Here is a 21,788-nt window from a genome sequence, read left to right as displayed (position 1 = left end):
TTTTCTCCTTCAGGGCTATCTGGCTGTTGCTATATTTAAAGGAAGCATAAGTTAGATGGAGTCCCAGAAGCATCTGAAGTCCTGGGGGCAAAAAGGAACATTCCCTTCAAACTCTAGCAGCTGAACTCTGGGTTCCAGCAGCAAGTACAGGGTCTCCCCATTCTGCAGGCAGAAACCAAAACACTTACAGCCTCCTAGCTCTGTTATCCAAGGTGTTATCCAAGCAACTGGTGCCAACAAGAGACCTTGGAAATCTGTCCGTCATAATAACTCCACAGCAGGCACACGTTTCTTGTTCTTTAAACAATGTTGACGTGCCAAAGTCTAGGACCATGCCCACTATATCAAAACAATACCAGTTTCCCTGGCTGAAAGCCAGGAATCAGCACAATGCCAGAGTCGTCCTTAAAAGCCTTACTATAAGCACTGATAGTTGGGTAAATTCAGGAGCCTCAGTGTCTCCCATTCAACCTTTTCTTCTTTTGAAGATGTTAAAAAGTAGTTCTGAAATAGATGATAGAAAAATCACTTTCTGAGGTTCCCTGTATCCATTCACAAAGGTTTTTGATGTTGCTTCCCACAATGAAGCAACTGTTTCCACTGAAAGATGACTTCTGAGCTCTTCATGTAAACAGCAGTTCAGTCCCACTGCCTAAGCACTTTTATTTTTCATGTCTTTGCTCTCCCTTTTTTTTCCTCCTCCTCCCTATATACCCCAGTTGTTAGATTTGAATGTTTTCTGACTTCACACTAAACTTTTGTGACACTGAGGAAGAGAGACAAAATACTGCCCAACAGTGATTCTCATACATTGGTTCAAAATTGTTGGTTTTCTGTAGGATAAAATCCAAGATGTGTAAATCCTTTCAAAGTGTTAACAGCAGCAGATCTGGCAGACCAAAAGTTCTTGACTTGCTAGACCTACCAATGTTTTCAAGACAGGATGGACTTAAATATAATAGAAAGAATATCATTTGGGAGCAGAAAAAGAAATATACAAAACTGTCTTAACACAGGTGCAAAGTAGTATCAGATGTTTGTATCCATTTTTATTTGAGTATTTTGAAAAAAAGTCAGAAACCTAGCAGCTGAGAACAAAAGTATCAAAGGGCAGCACCAACCAAAGTGCCATGTATTTGAGAAAGAAGTAGTGTTTTTGTATGACAGGCTATTAAAAACTGTTACCTGACCACTGTTAGTCACAGACCTCTAGTGATGATGTACAAACAGGCATCTATACTTAGAAACTGCAGCAGCTTATGTTTATTTGGAGGAGTGAAAGAAATTAACTGTGAGGTGAGCAGGAAAGGAAAAAACCCACCAAGAAGGAGAGAAGTTTGGGGAAATGGAACAGTAGGTGAGGGGCAAGCAGCCTTAAGGGCTCAAAGAAACGCTGACTTCCCTTGACTGCTGGTAAAAGGAGCCAGTAAGTTCATCACACACCACTTAAGCAAATTTGTCTTGCTCCCAAAAGATAAGGAATGATTTATAACGTTCAGTCAGTCTCCCATGCATGCTGGGGGAATGTCTTAAAAGGGCACTGAATGTACCACGGTGCTGGTTTTGCCACCTTTTACTCAGTCAGAACTCCTTCTACCTCGTTTATACATTAATCTTGACCATTCACATCTCCCTGTTGATTACCTTCGGCAGCCACGTCCTGTTTTGCACTTCCCAGCCTCCAGGGAAAGTGCAGGAGCAGAATACACATGCAGATACAGAAGTGAATCCCCACGTTACTACAACTCACCCCCTGCTGTAGTAAGTCACCCTGCCATTAACATTCAAATAGAATGGCCTCATTAGCCGGCAGACAACACCCACTGACCTGCTTTCACTAGGGACATTATCTACTACACCTCCGAAACTCCCGAACTACACATCCGAAACGGAGGGGGGGGGCAGGGGGGGAAGGAAAAAAAAAAAACCCAAAAAACGCTGAACTATTCGGAGCTGCTGATGAAAAGCCTGCTCGTCTGCATGCCGCTCATCACGGAAAACCGATCTCGTGATGAGATCTTCGGTCGCAACATTTCTCTGGAAGTACCACGCTAGACCGCATCACTTTTCCCTTGACCTCACACACTAGGGAGGAAAAACTACTTAGCAGAAAAGGGGCTGCCACATTTCCAAGATTCGAACAGCCGGCCCAAAAACCTCCTTTCAGCTGGGGGCAGGGGAGGCCGGGGAGTGCCCTCCGCGGGGGTGCTCTAAGGGCAGCGATCGCCACGATGCGAGCGCACGGTGCCGCGCGTCCGACTTAGAAACGTGGTGGGGCTGCTGCTCTTGCCTGTCATCTGGCGGGGGACAGACCTGACCTCGCTCAGAGCGTTGTTTTAGGGGAACACAGACGAGAAAGTAACCCTTTTTTTCTTTTTTTTCTTTTCTCCCCCACGGCTACGTTGTGCAAGTGGACCCGACGGCAGGGTTTAGAAACGCGGGCGAAACGCGCGTGTATCCCGCACAGAACAAGGAAGGCCTCGCAACGACTCCCCCCTCCTCACCTCTCCCTCATCCTCCCACCCCGAACCGGGTTTCGTTTCCCTCCTCAAACTCCGCCAGCCCCCTCTCCCCGGAGCCGCGTCCGCCTTTGTGTCCGCCCGGGGACCGGCACAAAGCCGGGGGCCGCCGCCCCGATCCCCCCCTCAAAGCTGCGCTCCGAGGGGCTCTGCGCGGGGGCTGCCCGGGAAAGCCGGGGGATGAGTGGAAGGGGGGTAAGGCGGGACCCCGCGGAGCTCAGCGCCTGAGGGGAGAGCGGAGCAGCCCCGCGACGGGGGCTGAAAGGCTCCGGGGCACCTCCCGCCGCCGTCCCCGTCTCCCCCTCCGGCGCCGCGCAGACAAAGGCGCGGGGAGGGGCTCTGAGGTAAAGTTGGGAGCCGGCCCCGCGGGGAGGGGGCGGCCGGGCCCCCCGCCGCCTCAGTCAGTCAGCCATGTTGGGGGAGCCGCGGCGAAGCCCACCCCCCTTTTCCCGCCGATACCCCGCGGAGCTGTGCGACCCCGTCACACCCCCGGAGGACCGGGATGGAGGAGAGGGAAGCGTCCGACGCGGGGGAACCCGTTCTGACCTCCGCCGCGTCCCTCAGCCTTGCCGACATCCAGCACGCACAGCCGGGCGCCGCGCTCCCCGGTCCTACAGGGCCGCCATCTTGCTTCCTTCTGCTCCTTGACGAAAGCCGCCGGGGCCCCCGCATCAATATGCACGCGGCGCCCTGACGTCGGCGCCCGCCCCGCGCGCCGCGCCGCCCCGCGCGTGCAGCACACCCCCGCACCGCCCCCCCCCCTCCCATGCCCCCCGCATCATCTCCACGCGTGTCCCTGCATCCCCCCGTGCAACCGGGACGGGCGCCCCCTCCCCGTGTCTGCTGCTGCAGCCGCCCGATCCCCTTGGGGCTTCTTTAACCCCCTCCCCGCTTTTCCCGTTCCCTCTTTCCCAGCTTTCGCTTCTCACCCTCCTGCTGAGCCCCGCGCTGAGCAGGAGATGCTGGGTCCGTAGAGCACCGCAGCGGTTGCCCCCCACCACCCGGGGTACCACTCGGTACCTCTTCCCCCATCCCTCTCTCCTATTTCCCGCGGGCTGGCGGAGCTTTCCCACGGACACGGGAGCTGCCCTCCCCACCCGAGCCCCGTCGCGGTACCGGGTAGTTGCGGGATCGTGACTTCTTCCTGGGGCTGCTCTCCCCAGGATGCGGCTGAGGGCTTGGGGAACCGGGAGCGCTGGGTGGTAGGAAACTGGCAAAAGAGAAAAAAATTAAAACCAAATACACGAAAAGGGAAAAAAAAAAAAAGCCAACAGCAACACCTCCTCAGGTTTCCCCGAAAGTGAGTCCCACGCACTGCGGGGACTGCTAAGCGCGGGGCCAACCGGACCCTCGGACAGGCGGCCCCCGCTCCCGTGTGCCCGCGACCCCGCATCCCCGCGGGTAGAGTGGGTGACCCGCGAGTGGAATGAGTGACCCGCGTCCCTGGCCAGCGGAACCACCCCCCTCCCGAGCTGCGGTCTGATCGCTCCCCGCACGGGAGGAGATGCTGGCGACAGCCGGAGCGATGGATGGGGGGGGTCAGGCTGCCGGCCGTGGTCCCGGTACCGGGGTTCGGTGCCTCCTCCCCGGCCCTCGCCCGCCCCGCTCCATCTCCGCTCATCCTTAGCCGGAGAAGCTGGAGCCTTTCCAGGCAGGGAGCTGCGGGGAGCACAAGTAAGGACGAGCAAAATCGCCTCTGTCGGAACCCGCGCCGGGATTTCACATCGCCCCGGAGTTCTAAACACCGACTGACCCGCTGCCTTCCCTGCCACGGTGCCCTCAAACTATTCCGGCCTCCTCAGAAGGTGTTTCCCGAGCCATGGAGAGGATTTAAGGAAAAGCTTAGCTTCCCGGCCAGACCCTCTGCCCGGAGAAGCCAAATTCCCTGCCTAAGGAAGCAGGAGGGCTGGTGAGGAAGGACTTGGGAAAGGTGCTAAGTCTGGTGTGCCCGATGCAGAGCAGAAAGTGGTTTCTAGGAAGTTCAGGTCCAAGCTGAGAAATTTGTTTTTCACACGACAGGTTGTTCTCTGGGGTTTGGTTTTGCTTTAATTTCTGTCAAACATTTCGGAAGCAGACTGGATTTAAAAGGTTGCCCTTACAACTTGTTAAAACCTTTGTTCTAACAGCAGTGTCCCTCCTGTACCTATGCTTGGCAGCTCTTTCCCCAGCCCTCAGAAAGGTGCTAGGCTGGCTAGCCCTATCTCTAGGAAAATATGTGAGTTTTCTAGGCAAAGGTCATTGTGTTTTCTGCTGCAGAAATGACTTCAGCATCATCTCACGCAGCCCAAACCTGTGCAAACTGTCCCTGTCTCTTTTTGGAAGAGCAAATGACGCAGGGATTAGTTAAGGTCTGTCTCAATTTTTGCCAGATTTTTTGTGCTTTCGCAGCACTTGCTTGATTTCCAGCTGGCTTCAATCAGTATTTCAAACTCTTTTTGAGTCTGCATATTTATGACAGCCTGGGCTTGTTTTTCCCCCTGGTGTGGAACATCCAGCTGACGTTACTGAGAACAAGCACACACGACCTCTTAGCAAAGTGCTGTCTCCTCCTCCCCGAGCCGCTCTTACAGCATCTGCACAGACACCTCTGTCCTCTCCACCCTCTTTTTCTGCCTGACCAGGGCACGGGGGGGTTCTGCCGGGCCTCTCTCCTGGGTTTTCCCCAGTATTTGCATTGCACTGGGTGAGGTGATCCTCCTTTGCACGGCTCAGATCCCTCTTGGTACCCGTGCACCCTTTGCACAAAGCAGGTGGCTGGGTTTTGGCAGAACCTCACCGGTTCCTGGGTTTTTAGCAGGAGCTCAGCCCTCTCTTCTCTTTGCACAAGCAAGCAGCTGCAAGCCTGGCTAACTGGGTGGGTAAAATGAAAGAAAAAAAGGAAAAAACCCAACAACAAACAGCCAAACAAAAAACCAAGCCCAGAGCCACAATCAGGAGCTTTGCACTGAGCTGGGATTCTTTTCTTTTCTGGCTGTGCTGAAGATAGGAAAGAGGCAACTCATGCATATCTGACCTGCACGTATGAATGTGAGAGAAGTGTGCATTTTTTAAATGCTTCCTCTCATAGGTGTGGTTCACTTCTTTATTCTTTCTCTCTTGCCTTTTTTTTTTTTTTTTTTTTTTTTTGTTCTCTTTAAACTTTACTGCCCAAACGACAGTCTGTTGTAATCACCAGGCTCAATAAACCCTGGAGCCTTCTTGCTGAACCAGCAGTGCTGCCTGGAGCCTCCCCTGCTCCTCTGGGTTGTTCTCAGCTATCTTGACCTACAAGCCTCCTAATTGACCCCCTGCCCTCCAGTAGTCCTGCCACATTTTGACAGGCCACAGGCTCTTTTGGCTTCCAAATCAGCTGCTTTCTATTACACATACCTCTGTCGAATGCAGCTTGTCCTACAATGCACTTTTCTTGGGATCATCCTAATGAGAAGGACATGGATCTAATTTCTGTCCTGGAATAGCTCTGTCGACTTCAAAATATTTTGTGAAAATTTTGCCCCGTTTTGCTTTGCCAGGTCTCTGCCTATCAAAGAGGGAGAAAAAAAAAAAAGCCTGAACTTAAGCATAGCAATGAATGACTTAAAAAACCCCACACCCTCTCACCCAGAAAGAGCTGGGGAGAAAAAACCCTTTTATTTCTCAAACATCATGTTCACACCCTGAAATTGCATGCATTTTTTAAAGAGGTATCTGCTGTAAAGAACAGATCTGCAGGTTCCTTGGAAATGCCCTGAAATGCACTGAGTTCAAGCAGAACTTTGGAGCTGTTTCTAGGGCTATCCTGTCCTCACTGTTTTTCACCTGTAAGCAATTGGGTTTTTTATCTGTAAACAATGAAAAAAAAATCCAAACAACAACAACAACAAAACCCAAACCAAAACACCTAAAAAACACAAACAAACAAAGAAAAAAAAAGAAAGGAAAAGAAAGAAAACAACCAAAGAAACCCACATCAAGAATACTACAAGAAAAACCCCTCTGAACTACAAGCATCCACTGTTATCCTTGTCAGGTACAACTTTTGCTCCTTTCAGAATCTTGCTGAGAACAGAATAATCTTTTTCAATCCAACTTTCTGAGCAGAGACTTAATGAAGTCCAGAGGGATGATTGTCACACAGTGCCTCTGCATGGCAGGTTCTTGGGAGGGTCACTGCAGGTTGTGGCTGGAGTAATTTTTCTTTCCCCAGCTGGCACTGTAGCCAACCAAACATCTCATGGGCAAAATTTCAGGTGAACAGCATTCTGTCAATTGGCAGCCAGAGCATTTGTGTGTGTACAATGTCTAATTGTTCACAATGAGATTGACAGTTCAGAAGAGTGTGGGATTTACCCCTCTGTTAGAGGGAAAGCTCATCCCCTTCCATGGAGATGTTGGGGCATCAAGCCGCAGGCAAAACTCCCTCCTAACTCTAAAGCTGCAATGAGCAAACCTGGCTCTGATTATTTAAAGGTATATAATGTTCTTGGCCCCTCAAACCACTGCACTGAACACTCAGAAACACAGTGCAAATAATTTTTTGCCCTTTACTCCACACTGAAGAATAAGGAGGTTTAGATTAACTGCCCGTTTCACGTAGCTCGCTGAGCTAAATTCAACTGACTTGGAAGTTTCTGAGCAAAAACAAGCTCAGAGCCATAATTAAATTGTTTCTACTGAGGCTGCAACTCTTCATGTTCTTTTATTCATGTTTTCTTCCCCCTGTGATAAAGTGTGAACAGCTACACGAGGTCAGGGAAAACTAATTTGCTAGATAGCCTGTTTCACCTCCTTCAGCAAAACCCAGCAGTTCGGAGCACTGTGACACAGGAGGCCTCCAGAAAACCTCTCATGTCCTTTCTCTCTGTAGCCATTTATCTCTGTCTTCCACAAAAGGACACTGATTTCTCATGGGGCTGTGTCCAGATCCCAGGGTCACCCAGCAGAAGGCCTGGAGGGACAAGGTGTTTCACTGCTTGTGGGACTGGTTCGGTGAGCTATCCTTTTGCTTTGGTTCCTACTTTTCAGCTTTTTCAGGTCCTGAGACATCTGTCAGATCCTGTACTTGAGAGCCCAACCTCAGAACTGAGGGGTCAGACTCATCCTGGGGCTGCAGCCATGCTGGTGGGCAGCTGGGGGGTGGCCCTGCTGATGGGGCTTGGTGGTGGCCCAAGACTCCAACATAACACACCCCTGAATTCATCAAAGGCTTCTTCTTCTCCTTGGTTTTACCAAAAAGTGTCTCAAATTGAAGAGTGGTTTGTTTTCAGCAGTCACTCCATCCCTGGATATGATTTTTGTAGATTATAAATTGAAGGGCTAAGCAGAGGCTGGATGGAAGGCTAAATTCCTGTGGGTGTTGGTCCCTGGGTGATGCTCAGCGTCTCCTCTCCTTGCAAACTGTCTTCAGCTTCCTTGGAAAACTGGGGTAGAGGTTGAAGGAATCTTCAACCACATCTTCAAATTAGGTGTCTGAGGACAATTTCCCTGTGTCTGTAATTAGGCTCTGGGGAAAGGTGGCTTTGTTTCAGTTTGATGTCCACTGGTGTTAGTAGTGACAGTCTCAGAGAATCAGTACTACTCACTCTTCCTTAGGTATTTTCTAATATATAAATTAAGCATTTAATTTCAGATTTCAGGAATTTGGCCATTTTCCACAGTCAATCTCACGAGCAGAAAGCAAAAGGTCTTGCTCCTGGCTTGGAGAAGCTAAGGGGATTTGCCCCTTTTGGCATTGCAGCCAGTGATTTCCTGGCAGATATGAAAGCTGGCTCTTCAGAAAATCCTGCAAAGGGAAAAGCACTGAGTGAAACCCAGCAGGGGCTGATGAAACAGCTAAACCAGGTGACACACAGAGACCTGGGCTGCAATGTGGCAAATGTTGGTGCTTGGAAGGAGCCTGCTCTGTGTGCCCAGGCAGGAGCTGGGAAAGGCAAGAGTTGCATGGTTGGGCAACGGATAATGAGTTTTACTTTTTAATTTTTAATCACCATCTGTCTTTTTAACAAGCTCGGTGGGACCTGACTCGTTGGTTTCCCTCCTCACAGCACATCCAGATGAGAAGCCCAAACCTAATTATAGAGTTGCCATCACCCCCATGATTCAGAAACTCCCATCCTCTGAGCAGAAACAGCTGTGTCACTTTTGTTCATACCTTTAGTGCAGGCACAACTATATCGAGTTAAATTCTGCTTAAATCAATTTGGCCCTAGAAATGAAAGCTGTGTGTGAAGCAAACTGCTTTGCAGTGTGAATTTAAGCAGCTAAATGGTGTTCAAAAGCAATGTAAATGCTTGTGTACCCATGATCTCGTTAGCACAGGTTTTCTCATCTGGAAGCTGTGTGTAAAGCTAGATGTTATAGCTGGCTTTGTCTCTTTTGATTTCCTTCTCTGGCAGAGCAGTTTGTCTGTGGTCCTGGCTGAGCTGTCAGCTTGCTTTGATTTTCCTCTTGCATGCTTACAACTGTGATTCTGTGATTCTGTTTCAGCCAGGGAGCTGGCACTGCAGCTCCTGGGGAGCACAAATGGCTAAGCTGAAGGTGGCTGTCCTGTCACTAGAGGTCTGTCCAGTGAGATGTCTGGCATTCAGGAGATCAAGTACAAGATGCCCCCTACAAAATAATTGCAATTTTAATAATTGCACAGTCCTCCAAGGGCTTTTGAAGCAGTCAGAGGGTGCTTGAAGCTCCTCCCCATGTCTTGTTTGGTGAAAGAAACTTTGTGGGCTATTGCCATGGTTTTGAGCTGGCCACCCCTCCCTGCCAGAGCTCTTCTTCATTTTCAAGCCACATAAAATAAAGGGTGCTTCAGCTGAGAGAGGTCAAGAGAGGAAGCAGCTTATGAAAAGGGCAGGACTCAAATTAATAAACACGGGTGTCAGCGAGGTGGTGAGGTGCAGCTGCCTTTCACGTCTGGTCACCCGTGTTAATCAGTTCTAATTGCATTAGGGGGGAATGAACAGGCAAGAAGAGATCTGAGGTTTGCTGAGGCTGCTGCTCGTGGCAGCCCTGGGTGTCTGCTGGGAGATTTCACTGGGTCAGCAGAGACCTCTCTCAAGCAAAGGTGGGCACTACACATACACGTGTGTCTGTGTTATATGAGTGGCAGGATCTCTACACACACCTCTGCATAAATGCTCTCTTCTCAAGAAAGACATTTTAGCTTAAACATTTGTAGGTGATGAAATTAACACTGTTTCTCTCCAAATCTTGATGAGACACACACATCCAGTGTTGAAAAATAAACTCTTAATTTCGTATTTAATCTGCTGACATTTTCAATGCAGTGTTTTCCTGGCAGGTAGCATTCACCACATCCCCCCAGGGCTTTAACCTGCCTAATTTAAGAGAGCAGCATAACTGTTTGCTGTTGAAAGAGGGGGAATTTAGAGGGATTTCCCCACAGAGAGAGGTAGCCCCCTGCAGCAAAACTCTCTTTTTGGTGCTTTTTGCTGAATTTTGATGGCACTCAATCCTGCTGAGTCCTGCAGGAGTGTTTCCTTTCCCAAGGTAATGCTGCTGGGCAGAGGGTTGCCTGAAGAACACCCATCCTTTGTGCTGTCAGGAGACTTGACTTTTTTTTATTTTCTCAACAGATTTATTTAAGGTGTTGGAAATGTACATTTATGATAAAGTAGCCATCAGATATTCAGTAAAATCCCTGGTGGTCTCCCAGTTTTAAAAAAGTGTTCTCTGCCTATCAAAGCCAACACAAATCAGCACAATCATGAAGTCATTAGCAAAGGCTGTGGGTGCCAGTAGTCCTAATATTAAGCCTTCTGGTGCTCTCCCTGGAATTCTATGCCTCGATTGCATCCTTGCAATCTGCTTTCTGCTATCAGCAGATAGGCTGGCAGCTGTCTGAATTCTCATTTAGGAAAACCTGAGAGTGCTTGTGTTGGGGCTTTCTTTCCTCCCCTCCCTCCACAGGCAGTTAAGGTCTAAGCCTGTATTTTTGCTGATGGCCACCAGATCTTCACCCAGGCTGGGAGAACATCACAAAGCTGCTTCCCTGCACAAGGGGAAACCCTCCCCCTCCTCTGGGTGACAGGTTTCAGAGAATCATAGACTTTTCAGGGTTGGAAGGGACCTTTAAGATCATCCAGTTCTGATCCCCCTGCATGGGCAGGGACACCTCCCACCAGCCCAGGTTGCTCAGAGCCCTAGACACTGCCAGGGATGGGGCTTCCACCACCTCTCTGGGTAACCTGTGACAGGCTCACCCTTATGGTGAGCAAACTCTTCCTAATGTCCAATCTAAATCTCCCCTCCTCTAGTTGGAATCCATTCCCCAATAATCACTGCCTGACATCCTGAAGAGTCCCTCCCCAGCTTTCTTGTAGCCCCCTTCAGATATTGGAAGGTTTGTGACATGTGCTTTAAGGACATCCAGTTTCTCTGAAGCCACAAGCAGCACTTGATCCCAGGAGCTGCCAAATCCTGCCTGCTCTCTGTGGGTATGGGTATGACTACCCAGGCAGTCACACAAACATGTACCTACATAGATAAACACACACGTGTGCACCCATGTTGCTCAGCAAGCAGGGTCTGGCTCTGTGATGCAGACATGAAATGAGCCACGTTCCCCATGGCCTCTGGCTCCCTCCCTGGGGGATGTAGAGTGGTCCCCTCTGGTGTGGGCTCCCCAGCACTGCCCTTGACACTGGCTGCTTCCCCTGGTGTGTGGCTGCCACTTCTCTGAGTCAGTGCAGGTGGCAGATGATTCATCTCCGGTGTGGATGCTCATCTGCACACTCTCAGGTTAGATGGGGGGTTTTTTTTTGCTATTTTTAATTTTTTCTCAATGATCAGATGATTCATCTCCTCGTGCTGGTGCTTCAAAAGCTTCAGTCCCAGGGGTGCTGTCTTCTGTGGTTGTCTTCTAGGAAAACTGCACCACCACTTCCCTCCCTCTCTGCTGAGCAGCTCCGCCTGAGCCTTTTGCATTCCTTGCCCTTTGCTTTCTTAGTGGCTTCCAGGTGGGTTTATGTGACATCCCATTTATGTGGGATAATTTTCCTTGACATCTTATCCCTAATATTTTAGGACTGCAGTGATCACCGTGGCATCTTCCAGTCCCACTCCTGCAGGACATGGTGGAAGGCAGCTCCTCAGCAGCTAAGGCAGGGCTTGGAGCAGGTCACAGAATCACAGAATGTCTTTGGTTGGAAGGGACCTTCAAGATGGAGAAACAAATTTCCTTAAATCTCCTGCAAGATTTAAAATATAGGACTTTATAGGCAAAATTTCTCACTTTCTCCTTCCTCCTCTGGTTTTAGATGGTTGAATGAAAAAGCATGCTTGCCAAATGTTTGAAAAAAATCGTGTAGTGGAAAAATCTAAATTTATCCTAAAACTGATTCAGAAATTCATCCTAACCCTAGTCTGAAGACTTGCAGTGCCAAGACATTTTTTTATTTATTTGCTCACACCTTGCATCTGAGAAGCAAGTGAGAGGAAGATGAATAGAGCTTGGACATTTCTCCAAGGGAGAACACCACAGTTTGCTGTTGATGAGCCTCAGCATAGACTTCCCTCCTTTTTCCTACAGCTGATAGAAAGATGGAGGAATTATCCTTGGAGCTGGATAATGCTCTGAGAGTTTCCCAGAATCTCTTCTTGCACAGAGGGCTGGAGGATGAGCTCAGTGCTGCACCTAGAGGCATCACTAAATCCTCAGAAATACATAATGGATAAATTCTTGTTTCTGAAAGGCAGCAGCAACACTGGTATGGGATTCATTGAGTATTTTCTCCAGGCACAGGCATCAGGTCAACCTCCAGGAAGAGGGTGGATGAAAGTGAGAGGGGGAGGGGGCTATGATGGAGACAAGTCCTTATGGCCACTGGCCAAAGGCAAACAATTACAAGCCAGCAGGGGCATTCACTTCCTTCAGCTTTGTATAAACTGGGTAATTATCTTTTGGCTTTGATGCTGGTATCATCAGTGCAGTGTTGGCTTGTCAAGTTGGCAGGAGCTTGCTCAGTCTTAGCAACAGGAAGTTTCTTCTGTGAATGCTTCAAACTTTAATAATTATTTATTGAATAGGTAGGATCAGAGCCAGGGCACAGCAGAAATGTGAGGAGTTTCCCAGGAGACCTTCCAAAGTCTTCAAGATGTGAGCAGGTCCATAAAGTTATAAAAATCTTCTGTAAAGTTATAAAATCTTCTCTAAAGAGCTATTGGCAACTTTTCTTCCTCTCTTTCCCCCTCTCATTTATCTGGCCAAATCTCTTCAATCTGCCTTTATTTAGTGAAGTTAAGGAAACTGTTTTCTTTCATAAACTGAATCTTTCCTGAGTGATCATGGTGGAAGAGATAGAAGAAGAGAATACAAATCACAGCACCAAATTTATTCCTAACAATGGGAGCTGTTGCTGCTAGTCCTGAGACAAACAGATAAGTCCAGTAATTATAGATAAGTGCTTTTGTTTGATCTGTATAACAATTTCTGCATTTTCAGGTAATTTCCCTTAGGCCTTCACAAGCAGGTGGGGAGGCTGTTCTTACATGGGCTGTATTTTAATCTTCTTCACAAGCAAACAAACAACTTTCTTCCATTTTTAGGACTAAACTTTTTTCTGAGCCTTTGTATGAGCTGAAGTTCCGATTGGTTTTTAGTATTATACTTTCTAACTCCTGCCCTTTTCCCCAAGCAAGTCAGCAAATAAATAAAATGAAACAAGCCTGTTCCTTCAGTCTTGATTTTTTCCCCAGTAAAAGAACTTCAAAATGCCCTGGCATCTTGCAAGGCCTTATTACAACTTAGTGGCCAAAGACACTGGCCAAGATTTGTTCTAACTCTGCTATACAGATGCTACACAAACTTCTCCAGAGAATGGTGTGCAAGTAACTCAAGCCCTTCATTTTTCCATCCTTCAGATTCTTTTGAAAGCCCACTGGGATGTTTTCCAGAGGTATAAACAGAGACACAGATGCCTTGCTAAATTCCATGCTGAGCAAGCTGACATGCAACCAGAACTTTAAGGCTGCTCACAGGAACATTCCCCTGGCCAGGATGTTCAAAAGTGGATGTCAGCTGAAGCCAGCTCCATACAAAGTGATGAAGTCAATCATCTGATATCCCAGATTCAGCTCCCTGAAACAAAGTCAGAATGATGGGGCAGGTTGGTGAGATAGCAGTATGGCCCATGTGGTTTTTCAGAAAATGCTCCTCTGGCCAAAATCTCCTCACTGTATTTGAGTTTCTACATTACTGTGAGAAATTCTGGAAGTTTCTGCTAGGGAAGGGCATAACTTTGTGATGTGAAAAGTGAGGACAATAGCAGGATGCACGTCATCTTGACTGGGGTTGGCCTTGATGATCTTTTGAGGTCCCTTCCAACCCCTAACATTCTGTGATTCTGTGAAATTGTTCTTTAAGTGGTGAGAGAGCAGGTGTTTGAGATGACCTAAAGCAAACCAGATGTGCTGAGCTTTGCATCTTTTTCATCATCCTATTGTCCTCTCTTCCTGGACCTGAGGAGCAGTAGCCTCACTCCAGAACAACATCCTTCACCACTCCTACATCCAGGCTCAGTTTGTGCCTGATGGACAGCCTGGCTGAAGATGAGGGCAGGTTATTATTATTAATAATATTATTATTATTATTATTATAGTGGTTTAGCTTGGTTATTTTTGGGTGCTGCTAGTCGAGGGAAGGGTGGACAGTGAGAGAGGCAGTGAGAGTGTGTTCCAAGAAATCTGCTTGCTCTGAGCAGTCCTTGGTGGCTTTCTGGGCAGTCACCCTTTGGCAATGCAAGACCTCTGGTGATCAAAGGAAACCTGAGTCTTGGCAGTGCTGGGACCTAAAGCTGAATTGCTTGCAGCTCTGCTTCTTGCCATGAAGCTTCAAGGATGTTTCCATGAAGTTTCTAAGGCCTGATGAGCCCTAGAGTTTCTTAAGTAACTTTAGTTTGGGTTTCTACTACTACCCCAATGAAATAGGAAGGTAGGAAGGAGAACTCCACTCATCCCCTGTCCCTTTGCCATCAGCCTTTCCCTTTTCTCACCCACACACTGCCTCAAGGTCTCCTCAAGAAGAAGGTGTAGCACAAACCTCCAACTCAAAGTGAGCTATTTCACATTTGGTCACTTTTGACACTGACCTTCCTTTCACGGATGAATTTGGCCATCTCTGGGCGTACCATCTGTCATCAGAATTTCCCTGCTTTTCTTCTTTCTTGGAAAATTTCTGGGAACAGACAAATGGAGGATGACTTGTCTCCCACTCAGGAGCAAGGAATAGCTTGTGGGGTTGTGTTCAGCAGTGTGATTGTGCTGGGCAGGGAGGCAACACTGCTGCTTAATTGTGGGTGATGGTAGTGGGCTTAGGTGTAGAGGGAACCAGTGCCTAATAAGTGTTTGACATGGTTCATTATCAGTCATGGCAGATTAAATAACAAGACATCCATTAACTCATTTAATAATTAGCTACCATCATATCAACTTGATAAAAGAGTACTGTTAAGCAAGTCTGACATTGTATTAATATAATCCTTAATTTTCAACATGGGAGATTAAGCTAAAACAACTTCCAAAGGTCACACTGTAACCTTTTGCATCCATCTTGGGACCAACATCTTTCTGACAGTGTTAAAGCTCCTGGGAGCAGGAAATGTTAACTCTCATGTCTGGGATATTTTTTTGAAACCTTGAATATTTGTATTAATTGCTCCCTTGTCTCACATTCATTTGGGAGAGAGCAAACTGGGAATGGACACCTATTGCAGAAGAGCTGGTTTCAGGTGAGGAAAAGGTGAGGATGTGGGGAAACCCTGCAGAGCAGGGAACCCCCAAAACAGGGGAGCATGGAGAGGGAGGAAGGAAAGGAAGGAGAAAAAATTTGCTTTGGTTGCAATCAGAATGTGACAATTTGCTAGGTTGTTTTTGTTGTGCTTTGTTGTAGGTGCTCTTTTTCTTGCCACTTGGGTAGGACCTCTGATCCCTTGCCTTCACTTCTGAGTTTAAAAAACCCACAGGTTTTAAACAGGAGGAGACTTGCTGGGGGGGGCTGCAGGTTTTTTTTGGGGGGGGGTGTTAATTTTGGTTTGACTTCAGAAGCTGGATTTCAGCTATTTCTGGGGGACAAAAAAACCAACCCAAAATTGCTAAACAATGAGTATTTGGTTTGTAAATAGATATTAGCTAACTTGAATATTAATTTTTGTTATTTATTGCTGTGCTGACATGAAAGGTTGTGGCCACACCATAGAGGAGTTGCAGAGGTCTTTGTGAAAGGGTCTGATCTACTGTCATACCAGGACAGACCTTGTTAAATGCTGCAGTAATGACATTGGTCAATATTTAAAAAATACTGGTAGGCAAAACCAGCTTAAAGTCATAAGAATGAAAGGAATATATCCAAGTCTTCTTAGTTTTTATTTACCTTCTGTTTCTTGAGACTTCTGTTATGCTTGCAAGGGTTTTCCTCCACTCAGATGCTTTATCAACAGGTTTTTTTTCTGCATTGAAATCCAGGCTCCTATGATACTGCTCAGCTAAAGGGCCAAGGCTTTAAGAAAAGAAGAAAATATGATAAGATACCTGGTAAAAAATAGATGGCAAGGTACTGTGACTGCTTAAAGCATCTTTCCTGGTGATACAAGTTGCCTCAAAAGTCAGGGGAGAGAACAGATAGGTTTATTCTGGAAAATCACATTAACAGTGTTCACACAGGAAAAGGAGCTCTTGATAGGAGGTGCTAATTGTTATTAATTGAACAACTTACAGATTATATGATTAGTATTGACCCACAATATTAAAACAGTAAATTACTTATAGAGTGGGCAAGACTACAGTACAGGAAATTGAATAAGTTAATAAATCAAAATTAATGGTTGTCTGGAACAATTATAGTCCTTAGTGGAGCTACAGTCACTTTAAATATGTAAAGGGAAGTCCATAAAAGCTAAAAATGTCACTGTGGAAAGGGACTTCCTGGGACATAACAGAGATACCAACTACCCCAGACCCCATGTTAGGTCTTGAATGGGGATGTCAAAGGTGTGGAGAGGAGGGGTGTTGCTTCTCTGGAGCTTTCTTAAGGCTGCTGGGAAAAACTGCTTCCAAGGTGTATGCAATCTGCAGCTCTCCACTGAACCAAAGAGAAATAATGACTGTAAATACCTCTCAAGACCATGCTGTGATGTCACAGGCACATATAGAATCATTAAGGTTGGAAAAGACCTTTAAGATCATTGAGTCACATCAGTAACTTGGCACTGGCAAGTTCCCCATTAAGCACCAGATCCATACATCATTTAAATACCTCCAGAGAGGGTGACTCAACCACTTCCCTGGGCAGCCTGACAATCCTTTCAGTGAGGTTTTTCCTAACCTCAGGCAGATCAGCACTCCCACACAACTTGGTGTCATCTGCAAACTCACTGAGGGTGAGCTCAATCCCTTTGTCCAGATCATTGGTAAAGATATTAAAGAGAACAGGTCCCAGTACTGAATAAATGGTATTTAATTAGTCCAAATCCTGCTCAGTGTTCACAAAGCCTTTCTAAGGTGTTCTGAAACTCAGATGATCACTAATGATTTAGAAGAAAAACTTCTGGGCCCCTGAGCTGTCAGTTGCTCACACTGCTTTTGCTTTCTTATCAGACTTTGTTGGTCTGGCTGAGCAGTCCCTCAGAGCACAGTGACCCCCAGGAGAAATGAACATTTTCTGCACCACAGAAATGTTTTGATGCTGATCATGAGAGGGGCTTCTCCTAGCAGGGACAATCTGGGAGAGGGGCTGCAGTGCCCCCTGGCTGGGCAGCTGGTTTGCTCCTAATATCCAGGAGTGTTTCTCAGATGGGAACACAGGACACAGACAAGACACCTGTCCCCAGGGAAGGTTTGTGGCCAGCATGCAGTGCCCAGGCCCAGCCTGCATGTGGGGTGGTTTGAGAAGAGCAGGATAGAACAACAAAACCTTCCTGGGACAGTCTGCTGATGTGGCAGTGATAATGGGGAGCAGCTGTGACTATGAGAGGCTGGGTCAGGTGGCCCAAATGGACCCATCACAGTGCTGAGGATAAAATGGCTCCCAAGAGAACCCTGTGGGGGTTTTCTGGCTGGTGTGTTGGCTGGGTTAAGGTCTGTCTGCTGCTCCTGGTTTCCTCTCTGGAGAAGAGCACCATTCACCCAGACAGTCACCTTCTGCCTGCCCAGGTAGGAGCAGGGGTTTGCTCTGAGACTGCTGTGAATGTTACTGAGACCCTGGACTCGGGCACCCCCATCACTGTGGGACTTTTCTGGTTGGGAAATAATTACCTCCTGAGGAGGGCAAGCTCCATAGTTACATATTTGTGTGTATATTTGTAATTTGCTATTACTACCTCATTAAGCCTATCTAATTTTTATTCTTCCATCCTTAAAGTCTCTCTCCCTTATTCTCTTCTTCATCCTCCCTTGGAAGGGTTAATGGGGAGTAACAGAGAGCATCTGTCACTCTCTAGTTACTAAAACTGTGACACCATCTCTCCAGAAAAGCTGGAGATCTGTAAAAGCTTGAGATGTTGACCATCCTTTGGAGGCCCTACCTGGTTCCTCTCCCTGCTCCATCCCACTGCCTGTCCATGGTGACACCTGATGTTGCCAGGAATAAGCTGGGTCTCAACATTCCCAAGCTGCAGTTTAGGTGGTTAAACGAGCCTGCTCCCATTAGGATGGGGGAGAAGGGGCCAGGCAGCAAACACTGAAGATCCTGCCACTGTTCCTGCTCCCTCCCTGGCAGCTGGAGAGAGGAGAGGCTGAATTCCTGGGATTGTAGTTATGGATATGCAAGGGGTCTGCAGGTGAGCCTAAGCATTGGACCCAAGCATTGGACCCAGGTTGTCTGGACAGGCACCACAGGACAGCCCCAGTAACACATTTTTTCTTGGGGTACCACTATAAGTTGGCTATTTGGGTTGCAATTTTTTTCTTATGTTTCCAGCATTAATAAGGAATGTTCTGCAAGGCTCAGCTTCTAGCAGGAAACCAAAGCAACTTAGCAGGGTGTTGCCAGCCCTACCTGCTCAACTATTTTGGCTTTAAAAGACCTTATCAGGTTGGAAATAACCGACAGGTCATATTTTGAGGAAGTGAGCCAAAAATATTTTCAGTTTTTAGTTGGGTAAATATGAGCACCGAGCAGTTTAACTCCCAAAATACCCTCCTCATCTGCTCCCTCTGTGCCTTTAAAGACTTGTTTTGTAAAGGACAAAACACAGCTTTGCTATTTGTGCACTGAAATGTGGGTAAAATGACATATTTTCCATTATTAGATGGAAGATCATTTGGTAAAAGGTAACTGAGGGGGGGGGAAGGAGCAGGGGGAAGAAACCCCCTGAAGGTGTTTTCCATCAGTGTTTCCAAGCTCCACTTCCACTGTTGTGCAATTAGGTCCATCTCAGTGGATACACTGGTTTTCCAAAATGGAAAGACAGAAGGTTTATATTGCTTTCCATTATTATGGGTATGATGAAAGTACCACAGGCCCCATCCCTGACAGACCTCTATTGTCTGAGAGACAAAGCTGAGGAATAAACACAGTCCCCAGGGGAGATTCTCAGCCGGTGTAAATTACCACAGCAATTAATGTGCTGTTTTGTAAGGATGACAATTTACACCAGATGATAATCTTCCTTCTGGCCTGGAAGACTTCCTGGTCACACACAGGAGTTGATAAAGCCACCTACAACTGCCAACTGTCATGATTTATGACAGGGACATGGGCAGGGACACCTCCCACCAGCCCAGGTTGCTCCAAGCCCCATCCAACCTTGGACACTGCCAGGGATGGGGCAACCACAGCTTCCCTGGGAAACCTGGGACAGGGGCTCAGCACCCTCATGGTGAGGAAATTCTTCCTAACATCCAATCTACATCTCCCCTCCTCTAGTTTGAATCCATTCCTCCATCTCCTATCCCTGACATCCTAAAAAGTCCCTCCCCAGCTTTCCTGTAGCCCCTTCAGATCCTGGAAGGTCACAATGAGGTCTCCTCAGAGCCTTCTCCTCTCCAGACTGAACAACCCCAACTCTCTCTCAGTGTCCTCACAGCAGAGCTGCTCCAGCCCTCTGAGCATCCTCCTGGCCCTTCCCTGGACACACTCCAGCACATCCATGGCTTTCTTGTAACAGGGAATCCAGAACTGGACACAGAGCTCCAGGTGGGGTCTCACAAGAGCAGAACAGAAGGGGAGAATCCCCTCCCTCCCTCTGCTGGCCACGCTTCTCCTGATGCAACCCAGGATAGAATTTTTAAGGAAGCTCCTTTTGATTTGTATTGTCAATAAACCCATGAATCACTGTCCTGATAGGACAGGAATGGATGCCTTTCTACTTAGACCTGCTTGCATTCATGTACCAGTGTAGTCATCTGGCATTACCACTCCAGATGAGGGTATTAAAAGAGGAAAATTAACACAGCATATCAAAGGTGACATTCAAATACAAAGTCCCCATCATTTTCTCAATTCAAATTCTGCAATTAGAAAAAAAAAAAAAAACCAAAAAACGAGCCCATTACATTCTGGGGGTCCTTTCAAGCTGCTGGGCAGCCTTGCAGGCAGGGAGTGTGGCAGCAATGCAAGCTGCACTTTGTGTTCAAACAAGGTTTGACAGCAGTAAATATCATCCAGGCTCATCTGCCCTTCACCTCTCCACTCAGGTCAACAGCACCAATGTTATTTTATTATAAATGGAAGTGTGCTTCCTTTTTCCTTTGGCTTTTCCTCCCCCTTCAAGGCACACTAGAGAGATCTAGATGTGTCTTTTTGAAGATTTTTTTTCTTTTTTTTTTTAGATATTGAGACAGCTGGGAGTATTTTCTTATGATTCTTGTCTTTCCCACAGCACAGGCTGAACCCTGAATCTCTGAACCCTGCATCTCTGTGGCCCCATCAGGAACCAAGCCCCCTGCTCCCATTGTGAGGGCAGCACTTGGGGGATGGTGAGAGGCTGTCTGGAGGGGATGAGAACTGAAGGTTCAACAGATCTGCCACAGATCTGTTTGACTTTTCACAGAACCAGCAGCAGAGGGGTGAGAGGAGAGGATCCAGGGGTGGATCTGGCCATGGGTTAATCTATCCTGACAGCAGAGCTGTCAAGGTATCTTTGCTTAATGGGACCTAGAAATAACTGGATTTAGCATTTGGGGCCAGGCTGTGAACCCTGGGGAGAAGGGTCTGGTAATTTGGGATTCCCCCCATGGGTGGGTCAGGATGTCTGCCTGGCTGGGAGGAAGTTCTTGCTGCAGCTCCTCTGTGTTCTGCATGGAGCTGGGGGAAATGAGCCAGAACCTGCAGCTCCCTCCTCACTAAAATCCATTTTGGCATCACCTTATTCTTTTCCTCACCTCAAGTTACTCCCTTTCTCCCTGCAATGGTTATTCTCAAAGGAATATTTTAAGAAAAAAAAAATCATATTGGTATAGAAGTGTGGGTTTTGTTTTTTTTTTTAATTGTAGTCTCCCACAGCGTTTTGAACCATCCCGAGGAAATAATAAAAGTTACAGAAGCCAGGGTGAAAAGAAAAGATTAAACACAATTATGCCCCGCAAAAAAAAAAAAAAAAAAAAGGTAATTTAAAATGCAAATTTGCTAGAGACGACTGCAAGCCCCTAATTGTGGCATTCCTTGTTACCGCGGCTTCAAAAGCTCTGCGTGTTCCCTCCCTCCCTCCCTCCGGGAAGGGCTTCAGCCGCGGCTGTGCTGCCACACTCTGACCTCCCCGGCGAAATACGGGTCACCCGAACGGAACCGGCAGCAGGGAGGGCATGGACGGGGCTGGGGCACCTTCAGCCTTTGGAGCTCGGCAGACTGTGCCCAGGGAGGAGTGGCTGACCCACAGGCTTTATAGGGAGTGAGGCTTTATAGGTATGATTGTATAGGTATATGCACACCTGGATGTATATATACATGTGTATATATGGCTATACATGCACCTATATGTGTGTATATATGTTACAGTGCCAGCTGGACACATGGTCACAAAAGCAAGCACTGAGGAAGAGGCATTCACATAAACCCAGCATCAAAACCTGACTCTTAAAGGCCAGAGCTTTTTGGTTTTCTTGACCCAAGATCTATATGTCAGGATCTTGAATTATTAATGCAGCTTTATGCTGAAGCTGTGTATTAGATGTGGAAATGTTTGGTGTTACCATCTGCTGGTGACCTTTTTGAGAAGGTTGCCAATCCCATTGACTTGATCAGTACTTTATTGAACAAAGGTTATCACATTTTCTCTGGAAATGGCTACCAAACACTACTTACCTCACGACCTAGTGCCAGGGTTTAATTTGGTGAATTGG

The 21,788-nt window shown here is 47.3% G+C and overlaps 1 protein-coding gene and 1 long non-coding RNA gene across 2 annotated transcripts in view; both read right to left on the bottom strand.

The window, feature by feature from the left end:
- Positions 1–3,175, bottom strand: part of TET2 (tet methylcytosine dioxygenase 2) — a 65,969-nt gene extending 62,794 nt beyond the window's left edge. Inside the window, exon 1 of the mRNA XM_071742602.1 lies at positions 3,066–3,175. Coding sequence (XP_071598703.1) covers positions 3,066–3,095 — 30 coding nt within the window. The 5' untranslated portion in view covers positions 3,096–3,175. The remainder of the gene's footprint in view (positions 1–3,065) is intronic.
- Positions 3,176–3,635: 460 nt separating this feature from the next.
- On the bottom strand, positions 3,636–21,787 carry LOC139795678 (uncharacterized). Its single transcript, XR_011725640.1, has 5 exons — positions 21,751–21,787; positions 15,883–16,008; positions 14,603–14,688; positions 5,889–6,039; positions 3,636–3,729 (listed from the first exon to the last, which is right to left on the bottom strand). It is a non-coding gene; the product is annotated as an uncharacterized lncRNA (long non-coding RNA).
- Position 21,788: the final 1 nt, after the last annotated feature.

Source organism: Heliangelus exortis, chromosome 4 (genome assembly GCF_036169615.1).
Source record: "Heliangelus exortis chromosome 4, bHelExo1.hap1, whole genome shotgun sequence".
NCBI classification, from domain to species: Eukaryota; Metazoa; Chordata; class Aves; order Apodiformes; family Trochilidae; genus Heliangelus; species Heliangelus exortis.
The sequence above is the reverse complement of the archived record's forward strand: the minus strand, read 5'-3'. Positions and strand labels throughout refer to the sequence as shown.